We start from the raw sequence: 17,956 nt of genomic DNA, 5'->3' as shown, positions 1-17,956 counted from the left end.
AACATGGGAAGGACGTGTCCCTCCTGTCCTCCGGAGACGATCATGCTTACGAAGCCCACCTGGATAACGAACGCCGTTTCACTCTTTGATCTTGCCAGCCGAGGTAAGCAACTAAAGGTAAAGTGGTTTTAATGGCAACTGATCCAACATAAACGATTTAATGAACTGTCAAAACACAGGCCTCGGCGCAAGTGACAAACCGCATTAATTGAAACAGTGCAAAAAGATTTTCCTCGGTGTAAAGCGCCTTCATAAATATGGATGTAATCATTAACAGAAGCTGCTTTGGGGAAGGTTAACACGGTGCTCCGATTAGGACTGGCGCCCTGTATCGAGAATCTGAAAGTGCGTAGATGGTCAGAACGGCTGTATTTGATAGGAGTGGGAATTTTCTTTTTTCACCAGTTCCATGGGCTCAATAAAAAAAAAGTTCTAGTTTTACAGTATCAGCTGACTTTACACAATAAATGTGTCACTAGCTGTGAGTCTACAGGGTTCTGCTGACAGGAGGGACACAAGGTGGACAGGTACAACCTCACACTGGGAAATAATAACTCCATCAAATGTGATATCAGGTGCAAGCTATCGGCGCACACACACACACACCAGTGGACTGGTAAATGCTTGCGACTTATTCAGGTGGAGACTCTAAACTGCTACTATTCACCACGAGCTTCGAACTTCGCCGGCTGCACAGGGCTGGCAAGAGCAGATTAAATGTCCGACATGCCTGGATAAGATTACTCATTCATTTTTCACTCCCTTTTCTTGGCCCCTCAACACAATGCAAATCAGAAATGCAACTCTATGTCCAACAGCTCTTTCCTGAAGAGAGAGAAAAGACCAGGGGTGTTTCATTACACACACAGGGGAGTCTGCGTGAGAGAGCAAGGGATTTGATCGCAGAGCCACTCACTGAGCTTGTAAAAGCAGAGAGGTCTGTTATATGTATTCAGGCTGAGGTGAGTGCACACTGAAAAACAGATGTTTTGGAAGAATCTCTCGCCTGAGCTGCAGAAAGGCGTCCCTCAGAGCTCACTACTACTCCGACCAGCGTTTTTTTACGTGCGTTCATTTCAACATCCAAACGTCTTTTCCTTTCCACGTTGAACGCCGCTTGATGAACGTGCGAGCCTTATTGGAGACGCAAAGCTTTGATTTGCGGAACAGAAACACTTCTTGATCAATCCTGTCTAAAAGATCTCTTCGTTTAGTGAGCAGCACGTTGTTAACGGAAGGGAGGAGCAGAGATGTTGTAGGTGATGACTGCTTGCGTTTCCCTTCCCACCTTGCCTTCAGACACTTATCTCTGCACGGCGCTGGCGTGAATGCACAGCATACGCCTGAGGGACCGAGAACAGCTCCGACGTCTGTTCACTTTGATCTGAATATCAGCTGTCAGAGCTCCTCTTCTAATTAACCCATCAAGGCGTAGTGTAAACTGGATCCCCCAGACCAGCGTGAGAAAAGGCGAGAGCTCTTCCGGGAGCGGAGAGGCTTCCCAGGAAAACCTTGCTCCGAAGACAGGATGCGCTGAGGGAAAACGGATCAGCTGCTTGGGGACAGTGGACCCTCGTGCTGCCGATTCCCTACTGATACAGACGCTCTCAAATTAAATATGGTGTGGGTTTATAAATTATTTCCCCAAACACAGACCGTAATCTCTGCTGAAGAGGCTTACGGATCCAGGGCTGGGGAGGAAGAGTAGGTGGGTGGCTATAATGTGGAGCTAAGTAACGGATCGCAAGATTTTGCCAAGCCAATTTGTCACCGAGGCTGAATTTCAAACTAGACGGCGTCACGTCCAAGGCCCAAGAGTGCAGTAAAAAAAAAAAAAAAAATCCACACACTGATCAAGACTGCACTCATCAGCTCGCTCGGTTGCTGTATTGTTCCGACACGGGGAGATTAACCAGGGCTTTTGTGCTTCTCTACATTTCAATGCCGTACAACAATTTCCTCGACACATGGCCAGATTCGAGCAGCCCATCTACACTCCCTCGGCACGGTCTCACACATATTATCATATTCATTTCACTTTCTACTCCTGCCTACTCAATACGTTTCTATTCATTAGATCGAGGAGGTGGCCGGGCAAAAGTTTGACCACAAAAAAAAACATTCAGCACGGCTTAATTATGCTTATGCATATCCAGAATACACCACTATTCAGTGGTTTCTCTCAGTTAATAAAAACCCTTAAGGATGTGGTCAGTGATAATCACCTCATTTAATAACCATGAAAGGAACGATAATAAAAAATAAAAAAAAATGGGGGAGGAAAAATATCCACCCTTATTAGGGAGCCCAATTCTGTATCCATATTAAAGCTACTAAAAACGACTCCTCCACTGTAATCTGTCAGAGGAACAGCATCCAACAGAACATTCAATTAGCCTGCGGCGGATTCAACATCTAATGCTATTTAAGCACAACAGATGAGGATCGGATCACAGTGTGCGCCTGGTCTAATGATGGTTCAATACAGGAGAAAAATAACATGCTCTTATCTACCTTCTTGAGATGTAAATCGATTTATTAACAAGACTCCATCTCTGAGCAACAGGGATTAGATGGAAGCGGAACAGATGTGTTTGATTTTTCACTTGTTTTAGACTCGGGGATTTCATACTCGTTTCTCACAATTGACCTGGCCACCATGGAGGATGCACAAAACACCTCCGGGAAGAGGCACGTCTTGTAGATGCTAATGCGGATCTGTGGAAAGGTTGTGTTTTCCATGTATTGGAGCGCTGCAGCGGATGTTACAAGGACACAAAGGCATAACCATTTAAAAAAAAAAAAAAAGATACACAAGCTATTCTGAGCTATAGGCGTGCGGCACGGTGTGTTGCGGTTTAAGAGAAGAAGGGAAATGCACTGGGAACTGAAGCACAAAGAGTCAATCTGGTGGTGTCGGTGTGAACGCTCCTTAGCCATTTTCCTGACTAGCTGCTGTGGAAAAGCAACTGATGTGTGGCGACGTCTCAGAGGGCACAAATTCATTTGGGGTGGGGAGAAAGAAAAACGAGTGGAGAGAAATTTAGCCTACATGCATGCATTTCACCTTGTCCGATTTTTGATGTGGGTTTACAGGGAAAAAAAAGTAGCTTGTGAGTTTTTCCCCCTCTCATGAGCCTTAAATCAAATTGACGTGCGTGACATCAGTGAAGAGGTACTCACAGTGTGTGACAGTGCTTGCCATTTATATATTTACTGTGTGCAATGCGAGCCCTCACCCCCTCCTCTCTTCTTCCCTCGCTCTGGCTCACCAACCCTTCCTCGCCTCTTTCTCTCTCTCCATCTCCCCTCCGCACTCTCTCTCTCTCTCTCCCATCTCTCCCGCCCTCACCCCTTTCCCTGTATCTCCCTCTCTCTCTCTCTCTCTCTCCCCGACTCTGCCGCTCTGCATTCCAGTCACGTCGATCGCACCTTGAGTGATCCTGGTGAAGACAATTATTCATACCGAGAAGAAACACATTCAGGCGGATAGCTCTGCGCTTGAAAAAAAGATAAGCCACTTCAATTATTTAAGCATATCGTTCCTAAACTCACATTTACTTTCCGTATGAATTTGCATTTTACGAGCCCAGGACAGGGCCAACACGCCCCCCCCCCCCCCATGTGAATCCAGTAGTACATTAGCATTATCCGCTCTCACCTATTCACTTTCTCATAACTCTTAATATTCTGACATGTAATGCATTAACACAACCAATCACTGTTTACATATTTGGAGGAGATGTGATCCAGTATTTATGAGGGAGGGGAGAACAGAGGGAGAAGGAAAGGAGGTGTGTGTGTGTGTGTGTGTGTGTGTGTGTGAGAGGAGGGGTGTGTGTATGATGGGACGAAAGCGCTGCATAATTGAGGATAATACCACAGCTGAGCAGTGAATCCTCATAGCCTAATGAAGCTAACAAGGTGGGCTCCTTAACAAAGCCACCTGCCAATCGCAGCCTGTGCTCAGCCTGCCCCTCAGGACTTCTCTCTCTCTTCCCAAGAGCCTTCTCAAAATTCAATAAATAACATCTGTAGGCGATGTTGGGTGCAGGCCTGGGAGGAATGCGTCATAACAGAAAAGGAGAGAGAGGGGAGAGGTGTGTGTGTGTAAGAGGGAGCGGTGGAGAGAATGTGTGTATGTGTGTGTCTGTGAGAGAGGGAGCAGAGGAGAGAATGTGTGTGTGTGTGTGTGTGTGTGTGTGTGTGAGTGAGTGTGTGAGAGAGAGAGAGAGAGGAGAGAGAGAGAGGCAACGCTGGCTGAACAAAGAAACCATGACGACTGCCAGGTTGCTATGGCGACTGCTGCGAGGGGGCCAAGGGAGTATAATAGTGCATCAATCACTGTCCGAAAAAGAACTTCATTATCAGCTGAAAAATAATCCTTTAGGATGTGTTTAGTGCATGCGAGCTGATGTCCACTCACCTCGAAGCCCTGCTCGCGCGCGAACGTGGCAGCCTCCTGCAAAACAAGACACACACACACACGCTTAATTACACACCGCCGCAGTGATAGCATTTCACTTAGCCCACACACTCCTGTCTCCAAAGCCCGTGTGCCTCGTCATATTGCCTCGCTACGCTGTTCACATTTTCCACCCTCATAAGAAAAGAAAGACATGTCGAATGAAGATCCAATTTCAAATTGCTCTGCTGTCTTTACATAAGCAGCAATACCACTACATTAAAAAGGAAAAAAACAAACCAAACAAACAAACAAAAAAGGCTCCACAGTGGACACATAAAACAAAACCCCACACAGACATTCTGCAACCAAGATGTTGGATAAAAGCGGCTTCCAAATGAATAAATGAAAATCTAATTCAGCGTTCGGGATATCACGAGCGGCATGTGAAGGAAGGATATTCGCACTTGATAGCAAACAATAAAAGCTATAAAGCAGCGCCGTGATGTGATGGAGAAATAAAGCCAATTATGTGCGTGCTAGGTCATGCCCTCTGCTTGGCAGTGTGACCCCAGGGAGCAGTTGGAACAACGCGGCTCTTTAAAGGATGGAGAGGAGGGGGATCCAGCTACACGGCTGGAAGGGCAGAGGGTCCCAGCAGGGTTACGCACAGTCTGTCTGTCACCAACGCTGGATAATAAACACAAGACGGGTCCATTAATCTACCCCACGCCAACACACACGCGCACGCAAACACATCTGACATGTATCGAGAATAAGGAAAGACTCCATCTAGGACGAGAACAAAATCCTCCGAGCGCTACATAAACAATATCCTTGTGTGACATTTAGTTGTTTGTGTTTGGTTCCAGTCCCAGGCTTCAAGAGTCTTTCCAGGGTTATGAAGCTGCACGCGTGTGTATTTATGCAAGTGTGTGCGGCTCAGAGGTTAAATGCATCAAGGTTAGATCTACAACTTGCACCATAAACTTGAGAAAATCCTAAATCCCTGCAGAAAAGCTTCCAAGTTTCATGGCACCAATTATAGCTCAATGATGTGATACAGCAGCTAACAGGCAGCCAAGGTGAACCACACTTTTATTAAGAGTGATTAAACAGTATTATTTCAAGATTAACTCCTGGAATTAGCAGCAATTCAGCTCCCCTTTGGAAAATTGAAGCAGACACTCTTCGGTGGTCAAGATCGTCAAAAGAGCTCGCTCTTACAGGAAACCGGCGTGCAATTAACGCTCGACACGTGCCCATGCCGCACTATACACGCTTTAAGCATTATGAGGTCCTTAATTATTATCAACTACAAGGACAAGAGGACAAAATCAGTGATGAAACGGCGAGAACATTCTTCATGCGCAGTTTCACTGAGAGTTTCATTGGCGGAAAAACTATGGCTCTTTCCCCATTCAGAAAGCCGCGCCGATTATTCGCATCCGCAGTGATTCAGAGTTCAAGCCTGAAAATCAACACTGCACGTTCATCACGGCTTCTTGAATTTTTCCTCCTTTCCTTTGCAACGAGTTGCACAAGTTGCATGCGGTGGTGAAAAAGCTTACGAGGTCTTCTCCACCCTCTGTAATTTATGGCTCATGGGAAAGGTCTGGAGAGAAGGGAAAGAACAAAGACGTGCAGAGCCTGAGCCAGAGCGAGACAGAGTGGTTTAATGAGGAATGATAGCTCGGGGACTGCATCTGTAGTCACTGAACAGGATAAACCAGCATTAAGCGGACGGGGTTAGGCCACTCTGACAACCGGCCAGGCCTGACATGGGGCTCGGAGAATGCCAGAAGGTTGAAGACACCCAGATAACCATTGCGTTCACACCGTCAGGTGCTTTGCTTAAAGGGGAACAGAGGGCAATATATAGAGCAAATATAACAATAAAACACACATTGACGAACCTTATTCAAGACTTACAAAAGTTTTTTGTTCTAAGGTTGGAAAGTTATAGTGTTTTGAAAGTAGCTCGAGCAAACTATTTCCGCAGTTTGAACAGCCCGCCATGATATTAATTTTATCCAATCAGAATGCACGTTCATTTTCTCTGCGTAACACTCATGACGTATGTATGTGCCCAGTTGTGTTGGCTCACTGAGGTTGGGAATAGCACGTGTGAAATACCTGTTCCTGCCTCTTGCGACGATTTCGCAAGTCCACGGGTGGCGCCTATCTCATTGCAGCAAATAAATTCTGCTGGACTCGTGAGCACGTTAGATTTTCCGCACGAGCGCCACGCCGTGTCACCTGCACGCAGACGCTCTGCCCCACGCTCGCCATGCCCATGGTCAGCATCAGTCTCATCCTCGCCGTCATCCGAGCTTTCTTCTCTTATTTCATCACCGGAGTCGAGAGTGCCTCTCCTAGGTTCAAACTGGTACCCTTCTAAGCCATAGCCTGCTTGCAGTGTGTCTTGCGGGATCTCTTCGTATGATTCGACAGAGCTGTCGCTTTCACTTGATGCGCCCGACACCATGATTACACGCTTCTCTCCTCTATTTCGCAGAGTTCCGCTAGTGCAGTGGGTAGCGCTGACGTCACGGTCTTTTAAAAATGGCGACTCTTGTGCGGTTTAGCGTATAAAGTATTATATTTACAATTACCAAGATATTTCGTTGTTTCCTAGTATATAAATTTGATAGAATACTTAAGAATACGTTACTTTGCCACATCAGCAACTGTATATATTATATTTGGTACCCCTTTAAAACAAACAAAGAAAAACGACATGGCTGAAACGGTTTACACGAAGGACGGAGGAGTTCTTGGCCAGGCAGGTTTGTGGTTTAGGGTTCGCTAGAGCACTTCTACTTGGCAAGACCTGAGTGCAAGTGCAAGCCAGTTCAACCAAGCCCAGGATTTTCAGAGCCAAAGGGAGAGACGCATCTCTCAAATCATCAAGTTGCTGCAAAAACAACTAGCAGAGAGGGGCACGGTCTGACAAACCCAGCCATGAGATGTTATTTCTCGCTTTGTTACGTCCTGGATTAGGACTGCTGGGATACGGCAAACACTGATACAGCAGGCAAACAAAGGTGCCATTGTAGGTTACAGATGAGGCCGATTGAGGCGTAATTTCATAATCGCTGCCTGTGAGTCGCACACGCATCGATACGAGTCAGTGGAGGGTCACGGGCCTTTAGAGGAGGCCGGCAGATGGATATCGATACAGTAATCTGGGCAGGGGAAAAGAAAGATTAGGGGAAGAAAGCGAGCACTGCTGAGGTGTTAAGGTACTCCCCTGAGAATGCAGCAGGCCAAGTGGAGCGTGACGGGCGACAAACAACAGAGAGGGAGAGCGAGAGAGAGAGAAAAAGAGTGAGTGCAAGAGAGAGAGAGATGTTTGCTGCAAAGAGCTTTTCAAAATAAATTCATTTAAACCCACTAATCCTTTATTTACTACTGCCTCTTGCAATTACCACTTAAGACCAGCTCGCTAGTGGACCCTGTCCTCCAGGTCTTATGTAAATCATGACGTAAAACAAGAACATGGCCACTAACAAAGCGTTAAATGGGACCGGATCAATGGCTAATCAAATGAACAGAACCCACCGTGACAACCCGAAACCACTAACGGTGCATTCGGTCTCATTTCCACACAAGAGCCTCTTTCATTAGGAGGTGCTTAATGTATTGCCCTGTACACCCCTGAAGGCACTCGAGTGTTTGTTAACGCTCAGTCGGGATTGGCTCCTGATGGATGTTGGATTTTGATGTGGTTAGAAATGGCAGGTAGCCAGTTCGACTGTACGCTGCAGTGAGAAACGGCTCTTGATTTTGCCGTCTCCACGGCTAACCGCTCCGCTCCACTCCCTCCACTGTGTGCACAACTAGTGTGTGACACAGTTAGAAGAGAAAGAAAATATCCACAGGGCAAGCTCTTAAAGGAAACGTTCTGTGCAGCGCGGCAGCCTCAATAATGAGGTCATCAAAACATCCTGGCTGCATGTGATGTGTGTGAAGAGGGGAGTGTCCACTTAAACCAACAAAACAAATCCAAAAAAACGAAACAAGAAAAACCCGACCCTTGGCCTTTTACCTAGCTGTCGTTTGGAGATGTTCATTCTACTTTCTATTTTTAAAGAGAGTGGAGAGCTCATGAAAAAAGGTGCCTCCTCTTGATCTCCTTCCCCTCGTTTTGGTTCCACTTGCAGTGTACTGGCAGCACGTAAAAGCTCAGTCTGGGGTTCGAGCGCAGCACTTCAAACGTGCCTTTGTTAAACAATGCAGGAGAAGCAATTGCTTGCCGTAATGATATCATTACCAGAATCACGGGCGCTGACTGCTGTCTCTCCTGTCCTGTATGGAGGAGAGGAGACGAGCTTGTGCGAGAAAAAACATTTCCACTTCAGCACGTGACCTCGCTCTCAATGACAGCATTATAACCGCACTGGAGTATGTTCTGATCTCTTTCAAAGCCTGCCATTGTCCCCTCAACCCATCACTGGAATGTACGTTTGCATGTAAACAAGTTCGTGGGCTTCAGACTCCAGCTGCGGCTCTGGCATGATAAATAAACCGGCTAATGGCTGTGTGTAAATATAGTGGAGCTAAATGCACATATTCACAGGCGAACGTGCTGAGCTGCAGGCCACTCACTCACACACACACACGCAAGATGCAACACACCATGCTGCTCAGAATCAGTTAAACTTAACACGTTCATGTATAACAGTGTAATATCGCAAACACTCAGGGCTGTCAACATAATTTGTAACACGTCTTCATAGTCTGAATGATTGAACTAACACACTGCGACTTGCTGTGATTACGTGCTAATGGTGAAAACTAGGATGTCTCTTTTTCAGGGAAGCTACTGGGAGTATGCGAGTAACCGTCTACCTCAGGGTTACAGAGCATTATATTAATAAAATAAAGTGAAAACCCTGTTCGCATTCTCACCGAAGCACTACGCTAAAGTGTGTTCGCGAACAATTCATGGAGATCAGAAAACTGAATACAAAAAAAAAGTCATCTTCCACAGCACAGACGAAGGCTTTCAGAAGGAGACCGTCAAGGACGGCGTCGCTCACTCTGGCCCCGACTAGTCCAGAAGGAACGATCTAAAGTGGGCCACCTTGTGCAATAAATGTTGAAAGCTACTGTATATACACTCTATACAAGCTATATATAGAAGCTGTATACACCCCAGGAATGCCGACCTATTCGTCAGAAAGGATCCAAAACGGCGAGGAACTGACCGAGAAGAAGCGATTTTTGTTGAACTGCTCATTAAGGCTTAATTAGCCCATAACTTCATTAATAATTGTAATTAAGCAAATCTGGGTAGAAATTATATGCACCCTTGGTACCACCACCTTCATGCCAGAAAGAATCAAAATCAGTGAAGAACTGAGGGAGAAGATTTGTGTGGAAACTGCTCGTTAGGGCTTAATTACTCCAGATCTTCATTATTAATTGCAATTATGCAAATTTGGGTAGAAGCTATATACACCCCAGGCAGACCTACCTTCCTGCCAAAACGAATAAAAATCAGTGAAGAACTGAGAGAGAAGAAGCGATTTTTGTGAAATGTGGATGACGCCGGACAGAGAACACACGAGGGCATAAACTCATCGCCTGTTGGCCAGATGAGATGATAATAATAATAATAATAATAATAATAATAATAATGGGCGGCACGGTGGTGTAGTGGTTAGCGCTGTCGCCTCACAGCAAGAAGGTCCGGGTTCGAGCCCCGTGGCCGGCGAGGGCCTTTCTGTGTGGAGTTTGCATGTTCTCCCCGTGTCTGCGTGGGTTTCCTCCGGGTGCTCCGGTTTCCCCCACAGTCCAAAGACATGCAGGTTAGGTTAACTGGTGACTCTAAATTGACCGTAGGTGTGAATGTGAGTGTGAATGGTTGTCTATGTGTCAGCCCTGTGATGACCTGGCGACTTGTCCAGGGTGTACCCCGCCTTTCACCCGTAGTCAGCTGGGATAGGCTCCAGCTTGCCTGCGACCCTGTAGAACAGGATAAAGCAGCTACAGATAATGAGACGAGAATAATAATAATAATAATAATGACTGGCCATCGCATACGAGTTCTCCAGTACTGCAGGTGGCACTAGTAAAATTTCATGACAATTTCCACAACTAGAGCAAGAAGATGGCAGAAGAGCTACGGAAGAAGATGCTAGTCTAGGACCTGTCTTAGACATAATTTAGGAGAGGATAACTCAACCGTTCCAGCCTAATTTGACCCCAAGGAATAACTTGGGACGTGTGCCAAAAATTGCTATCCAGGGCGAACAGCCTGAAAATGACCAATCCAAGATGGCCACTGGTATTACTACTGTGTTCCTCTTCATGTTCCTGACCCTGGTTTATGTGATAAACAGTAATAGTGCGTGACGTTAAAAGTTGTATTGTTGGCTGTTAAACATTTCGGCTCTCAAGATATCGCTGCCTACTAAAGTAGTAAGTTTTGTTTTGTATTTTTCACTTTAAGCTAACATTCCATCGATCATAATAGTATGATTGAAAATACAATTTCTCTTATTAAATCAAATGCTTGCTTTCTTATACTCTCCTAAATTTTGTGCACAGGTCTCCCAATTCCATGATTTCATGTTTGAGGTAGGGTTATTCTGGTTTTCTCATGTTTTCTGTGAAACTGCAATTTTGGGCAATTTATTTATTTATTTATTTTTTTAAAACCTTGCCCTTGACCATAGCTTGTTCCCTTTTCATTCGATCATGAAAATGATGTCACCAATGGATTCCCCATATTCACAAACCCATAAAATGAGGTATTGCACATACTTCTGTGATGAGTGGTTCAAAAATTGACAATTTTCATTATGGCTACCGGCAGCCACCTTGGACTGGTAATTTTCAGCCTGTTCGCTCCGGATAGCGATTTTGGCACACATCCCAAGTTATTCCTTGGGTTCAAATTAGCCTATAAACAGCAGAGTTGTCCTCTCCTAAATTATGTGCACACATTTCTAACCCAGGTCCTCTACTATGCAGGAGTTGCTGGAAGTAACAGGGAATAGGAAGAACTACTTGTTTCACATGCTAGCGAAACGTGCAATACTTGCAATGAATTAGCCTGGACACGCCTTGTTTGAAACAATTAATCACAAGCTTGGTTTCATCATGTGTTCGTTTGCAGAGTCTGTCCAGCTGCCATGTGCAAAGACACAGTGAGCAAAGCTTCCACATTTGCCCAACAATTACTGCTCGTGGAAACCAGGCGAACGTCATGTCTGTATGAAGTACACTGAGAGCTTAAGTCTAAAGTATGTATTGCATTACAGGCATTTAGATTCTTATAGCAGGCGTATAACGTACCCAGAGCAGCCTGGGGTTAGGTTTAGGTGCCTTGCTCAAGAGCACTTCAGCCATTCCTGCTGGTCCAGGGAATAGAACCGGCACTTGAATCGGGAATCGTCCCAAAGCTGCTTCTCTCTACACGGCTTCCCATGTAACTGCAGCTGCTGGTCCTTTTTCACACAGTCTCCACGGTCCACTCTGTAACGCCCCGGTGTGTTTTACAACATCCGAACCATATGCTGAAAAACTGTTGGTCACGTCAAGCACCATAAAATGGTGCACCATCAAAATGGTGACATCAGCAAGATGCAAATTTGGGAGGTCACATTTGAATATAAAATGTGATTCATCAAAAAATAACTCCATCCATCCATGATCTACACCGCTTATCCGTCAGGGTTTTTGGGCGAGAAGCAGGGTACACCCTGGGCAGGCCGCCAATCTATCACAGGGTTAGAGTAGCCAGTTGACCTAATCTGCAGGTCTTTGGACTGTTGGAGGAAACCCATGCAGGCACAGGGAGAACATGCAACCTCCACACACAAAGGGCCCAGTCAGCCATGAGGTTTGAACCCAGAACCTTCTTGCTGTGAGGCAACAGTGCTAACCACTGCACTGCTCCCAAAAAAGTAATTCATTTCTGTTCATTATTTGATCCATACTCACTTATGAAAAAGGTTCTTTGTACAGTTAAGGATTATTCACTTTCAAAGTGGTTCTGCTTGGAAACCTCACTGACGCATTTATACATTTGTACAGAGCTGTAAACGAAGAAGCCTTAAGGGTTTTAAACTGAACTTTTTTCCTCCCTAAGAGTGTTTGACATCCCTACAAACAAAACCTTCCCCATATGGAGGAAAAAAAAAATAGTAGTCGTGTCATAATTTTAACTGGAAAATAACACTCATAAGTGCACTGTGTCCAATTTCCTGTTCCCTCTGTAACACCAGATTAAGTTTGTTCTGACAGCTTTTTGGATTCTACAGATATTTCTAAGCAGACAGTCTCAGGTAGTTTATTCTCCGTCACGCTGCCTACAAGGAGCTTGTGTGTTTAAAAAAAAAAAACCAACAAAAACAAAAAAGGCTTTCATTTGTGCGAATTCTCTGGTCATGTATGACAGGTGAGTAGCAGCGGAGTCAGATGGGCATTGGGAATGATGATCTCATTAGAGAAATGACAGGTACTTCCCTGGAGACGCATCAGTCCTCCCCTTGTTCCATGACACGAGATACGGGTGACAGCATGGACACGTGACTGTGTGTTTGTTCAAGTGTGCATGACTGTGTGTGTGTGTGTGTGTGTGTGTGTGTACACAATATTGCACATCATAGAAACAGGGCTGATAATTACAGTAACTATGAAAACTAAATAGACTACATAGAAGTTAATATAAATAATATGCAAACATTAGGTCTCATCGACTAAAACAGAAATCAAAACAGCAATAATCTCAATAATTCCACAATTCTGCAAATCCGACAGGACTTTCTCCAAGTGTATGGTCTCACTACGAGAGCTGCCAAAAGTCAAGCTGGCTGATATATGGTGCAACAGAGCATGCTGCTGTTAAACTTCTCCAAATCATACTGGCAACAACAAGCCGACATCCTGCACTCAGACGCTGTGAAAGAAATACACCAGCCATGGTGGCAGCTATTGATCTGCCCTCAGTGCCGTGTCTTCTCTTCCATCCATCATTACTATGCTGCTGCACACCCAGGCTGAAGGCCTCTGCGCGCGTGTGTGTGTGTGTGTGTGTGTGTCAGGGCCTGGACCTCCCTGTGAACCTCCCTCAGTGGAAAATGGCTTCTGCGGCTCGTGCTGCAGGATATTCTGGGCAAAAGCTCCTGAGCTCTCAGATTATAGTTGTTAGGTGAACTTTCCCAGCGCAAACCCGACTGGAATCCCACAGCAACACGCAAACCTTCCACGATCCCTCCGAGGTATGAAAACTGTGTTCCAACAAACCACAAATCTATCAAGTGTTGCTTGAAATGGCAAATCTCGAGGCTTTTCAACGGCGTTACATGAACGGTGTGTGGTCTCGACGCTACTTATTTGTCACTTATTTCACGCATAGCAACATACATTCTTATAATTCTCTAATGCATTTCACATCTTTCAGGAAATTTTTGCTAACATTAAGATTTACAGTACCAGTCAAAAGTTTGGATGCCCCTACTTATTCATAGGGTTTTCTGTAGTTTGACGATTTTCTACATTGTAGAACGATACTGAAGACACCCTAACTATGAAATAACATCTGGAACATACTAGTGCATCTCAAAAAATTAGAATATTGTGAAAAAGTTCAATATTTTCCGTCAGTTATTTAAGAAAGTGAAAATGTTATATATTATAGACTCATTACACATAAACTAAAATGTTTCAAGCATTTTTCTATTTTAATTTTAATCAGTATGGCATACAGTACAAAAACATTAAAAAAACCCCATCTCAAAATATTAGAATATTTCATTTCGAGTTTGAGTAAAACAGTATGAACACAGTGTATCTCTCGGTCTAGTTCAGTACACACAACCACAATCATGGGGAAGGCTGCTGACTTGACTGTTGTCCAGAAGATGATCACTGATGCCCTCCACAAGGAGGGTAAGCCACAAAAGGTCATTGCTGAAAAGGGTGGCTGGAAAAGGTGCACAAGCAACAGGGATGGCCGCAGTCTTGAGAGGATTGTCAAGAAAAGTTGATTCAAGAACTTGGGAGAGCTTCACAAGGAGTGGACTGAGGCTGGTGTCAGTGTATCAAGACCCATCACGAGCAGACATCTTCAAGAAAGGGGATACAACTTTCACATTCCTAATATCAAGCTACTCCTGAGCCAGAGACAATGTCAGAAGTGTCTTATCTGGGCTAAGGAGAGAAAGAAATGGACTGTTGCTCAGTGGTCCAAAGTCCTCTTTTCAGATGAAAGTACATTTTGCATTTAATTTGGAAATCACGGTTCTAGAGTCTGGAGGAAGAGTGGAGAGGCACAGAATCCAAGGTGTTTGAAGCCCAGTGTGAAGTTTCCACAGTCTGTGATGATTTGGGGTGCCATGTCATCTGCTGGTGTTGGTCCACTGTATTTTATCAAGTCCAAAGTCAGCACAGTCATCTACCAGGAGATTTTAGAGCACTTCATGCTTCCATCTGCTGACGACCTTTTGGAGATGCCGATTTCCTTTTCCAGCAGGACTTAGCACCTACCCACAGTGCCAAAACTACTACCAAATGGTTTGCTGATCATGATATTACTGTGTTTGACTGGCCAGCCAACTTGCCTGACCTGAACCCCATAGAGAATCTATGGGTTATTGTCAAGAGGAAGATGAGAAACACCCGACCCAAAAATACAGATACGCTGAAGGCCACTATCAAAGCAACCTGGGCTTCAATAACACCTCAGCAGTGCCACAGACTGATCACCTCCATGCCACACCGCATTGATACAGTAATTCATGGTAAAGGAGCCCCAACCAAGTATTGAGTGTATAAATGAATATACTTTTCAGAAGTTGGACATTTCTGTATTAAATCCTTTTTTTGATTGATCTTAGGGAATATTCTAATAATTTGAGATACTGGATTTCTGATTTTCATGAGCTATAAGCCATAATCATCAAAATTAAAACAAAAAAGGCTTTAAATATTTCACTTTACATGTAATGAATATAGAATATATGAAAGTTTACCTTTTGGAATTAAATTATGAAAAAAAAGGAACTTTTTCATGGTATTCAAATTTTTTGAGATGCACTAGTATATGGAATTATGTGGTAAACAAACAAAATCTGTTTCATATTTTAGATTCCTGCTGAAGTGCCCTTGAGCAAGGCACCACACCCCCAACTGCTCCCCAGGCTGCTCTGGGTATGTTGTACGTTGCTCTGGATAAGCGTGTCTGCTAAATGCCATTAATGTAATGCAATGTAACAGTCCAGTATTACTTTAAGACATGAAGTGTCTTTTAATTAATAAAAATAACGCTGAAAAAAATACTGGTTCTGTAGTCATTTTCCCCTCAAACTATTTGCTTCAAGATTTGATCATCGTTCTACATAATCATTTTCTTACAACATTCTTCTCAGTTACAGATAACTCTCTCGACTTCACTTGGAAGACGAATTACATAAAACTTTCGAGCTACAGAATGGAAAAAAAAAACATGGACGCCTCCAAGAAAGTGTGCGTTTTATTAGCGACAAGCTAGCCAGTGAACATTCGCTTTGCCGAAACAGTTAACTGTATGGTCAGTGTTAGAGATTTAACCAGCTCATGTGTCTATGTGGACTGATCGAAAGTAAAGTAGAGAAGTGATTTTTTTCTTTTCTTTTTAAACTGTTGATGATGTAAACAGCCACACTGAGGTGATGCCACATGCTGAACTCAGGACTGAGGAGACTAATAGCCGTCCGAACAGAAATCCAAAGATGAGGGCCTTTTTATTTGAATCTTCCTGGTCAAAGGTTACTGAAGTTACGCAGCTCATTACTGTATACCGGAGCCATCTTACATTTTTTTTTTACGGCTATTTAATTTGACTTGTACAGTGTTTTCAAACATCACAAAGTACTGTCGGTTTACAGAAATCTGGATGCAGGTGTAGATCTCTAGCGAGCAAACCAGAGGCGACAGTGACGAGGAAAGAACTCGGGGAGACGACACAAGGACGAAACGACGAAACTCAAAAGGGAACCTTCTGAGTGACAGCCAGGATATTTGAAATATTTTACCCGTATGAAGTTACCTAAGGCTACATGTCTTTGCTATAGACACATTGCTTGTTCCTATATCTGATCTCTTAATATCCGCTGATTATTGATGCTTAGCTGATATTCATCCAGTACTGATGTTATCAGAGTACACGGTGTTTTTTTTTTTTTGTAAGTTATGTGAAAATATCACCGGCATGATGATGGCATACGCTAAAACAGGTTGCGTCCTGTGTTTAGATGCAAGACCTGGGTCACGACAGTCAAAAAAACATACGTGTTATGGTATAAGTCAGCTTGTCTCGGCTTGTTTGACCCCTTATAGCACTCAAGTAAGAATGACTCAGTGAAGAGTTTATGACATCAACGAAACTGACTTCATGTTAAAACTGTTAGTCATGCTGTCTGTTGTCGCCCAAATGAGGATGGGTTCCCTTTTGAGTCTGGTTCCCCTCGAGGTTCCTTCCTCATGTGTTCTGAGGGGGTTTTTCCTTGCCACCGTCGTTACAGGCTTCTCATTGTGGATAGATTAGGGATAAAATTAGCTCATGCTTTAAAAGTCGTTCAAATTCTGTACAGCTGCTTTGCAGCAATGTTTATTGTTAAAAGCGCTGTACAAATAAACTTGACTTATAGGAATACTCAGTATCTGATTGGTGCATACGGCGCACATGCACCAAGTTTGATTTGATATTTTTGAGAATATATATATATATATATATATATATATATATATATATATATATATATATATATATATTCCACACTACTGAGAGGTAACAAATTATTAGAAACATCTGCTCACTTCACTACACTACACTCACCTCCATCAAACACTTTCAAGCTATATTTATTTTTGCCGAGAGAAACAGAGAGAGAGAGAGAGAGAGAGAGAGAGAGAGAGAGAGAGAGGAAAAATACCCTGCTGAAATATCACCCTTATATAACCGACACAAACGCGAAGTAATGGTGTAGGCAACTCCCAAATGATTACCAGGGCATGGCAACCTGTAGGTACACAATGCAGGTCAAACGCAGGATTCAATTTGTGCAAAACTGTGCTTTTGTTATTGCATAACTTGCCGATTATTTAGCTTGAGGAGCCCCATGTATGGTATTCCACACGGCGTAACCAAACCTTCAATCACAATGAGAAAAGTGCTACATTAACTAACGGATCTGGGATTGTTTTTGAGAACGAGCCCAAATCAGGAACAGCACTGACAACTAGTGCATGCAGTCAGGAAAGTAAATCCCTCTCTCTAACAAGTCTAATTGTGTCTCTCACAATGTCGCCTTGGCGGCCGTTCCACAGGAGGCGTATGCAGATAGTCAGGCTTTAATTGAGAGCTGTGGGTGATGCCATGGGAGACTACTTGAGTGTACAGCCTGCACTCAAGTTCCCTTGACAGCATCTTCTCTTATGCGTTTTTTTTTAATTACCTCACCCCCTCTACTCACAACTTCCTTCCCTCTCTCTCTCTCTCTCTCTCTCTGTCTCTTTCCACCCATCCTCCCTCGCTTTCTGTCTGAGCAGTCCACA

The 17,956-nt window shown here is 44.1% G+C and overlaps 1 protein-coding gene across 2 annotated transcripts in view; it reads right to left on the bottom strand.

Moving 5' to 3' along the window:
- The window catches only part of adka (adenosine kinase a), a 242,793-nt gene that overhangs the window by 23,596 nt on the left and 201,241 nt on the right, over nt 1–17,956 (bottom strand). For both annotated transcript variants that reach the window (XM_060924777.1, XM_060924778.1), the window contains exon 8: nt 4,427–4,462. In XM_060924777.1, the coding sequence (XP_060780760.1) occupies nt 4,427–4,462 (36 nt within the window). The remainder of the gene's footprint in view (nt 1–4,426; nt 4,463–17,956) is intronic.

The sequence above is a fragment of the Neoarius graeffei genome, chromosome 7 (genome assembly GCF_027579695.1).
Source record: "Neoarius graeffei isolate fNeoGra1 chromosome 7, fNeoGra1.pri, whole genome shotgun sequence".
Taxonomy (NCBI): domain Eukaryota; kingdom Metazoa; phylum Chordata; class Actinopteri; order Siluriformes; family Ariidae; genus Neoarius; species Neoarius graeffei.
This window is presented reverse-complemented; position numbering and strand designations above follow the sequence as displayed.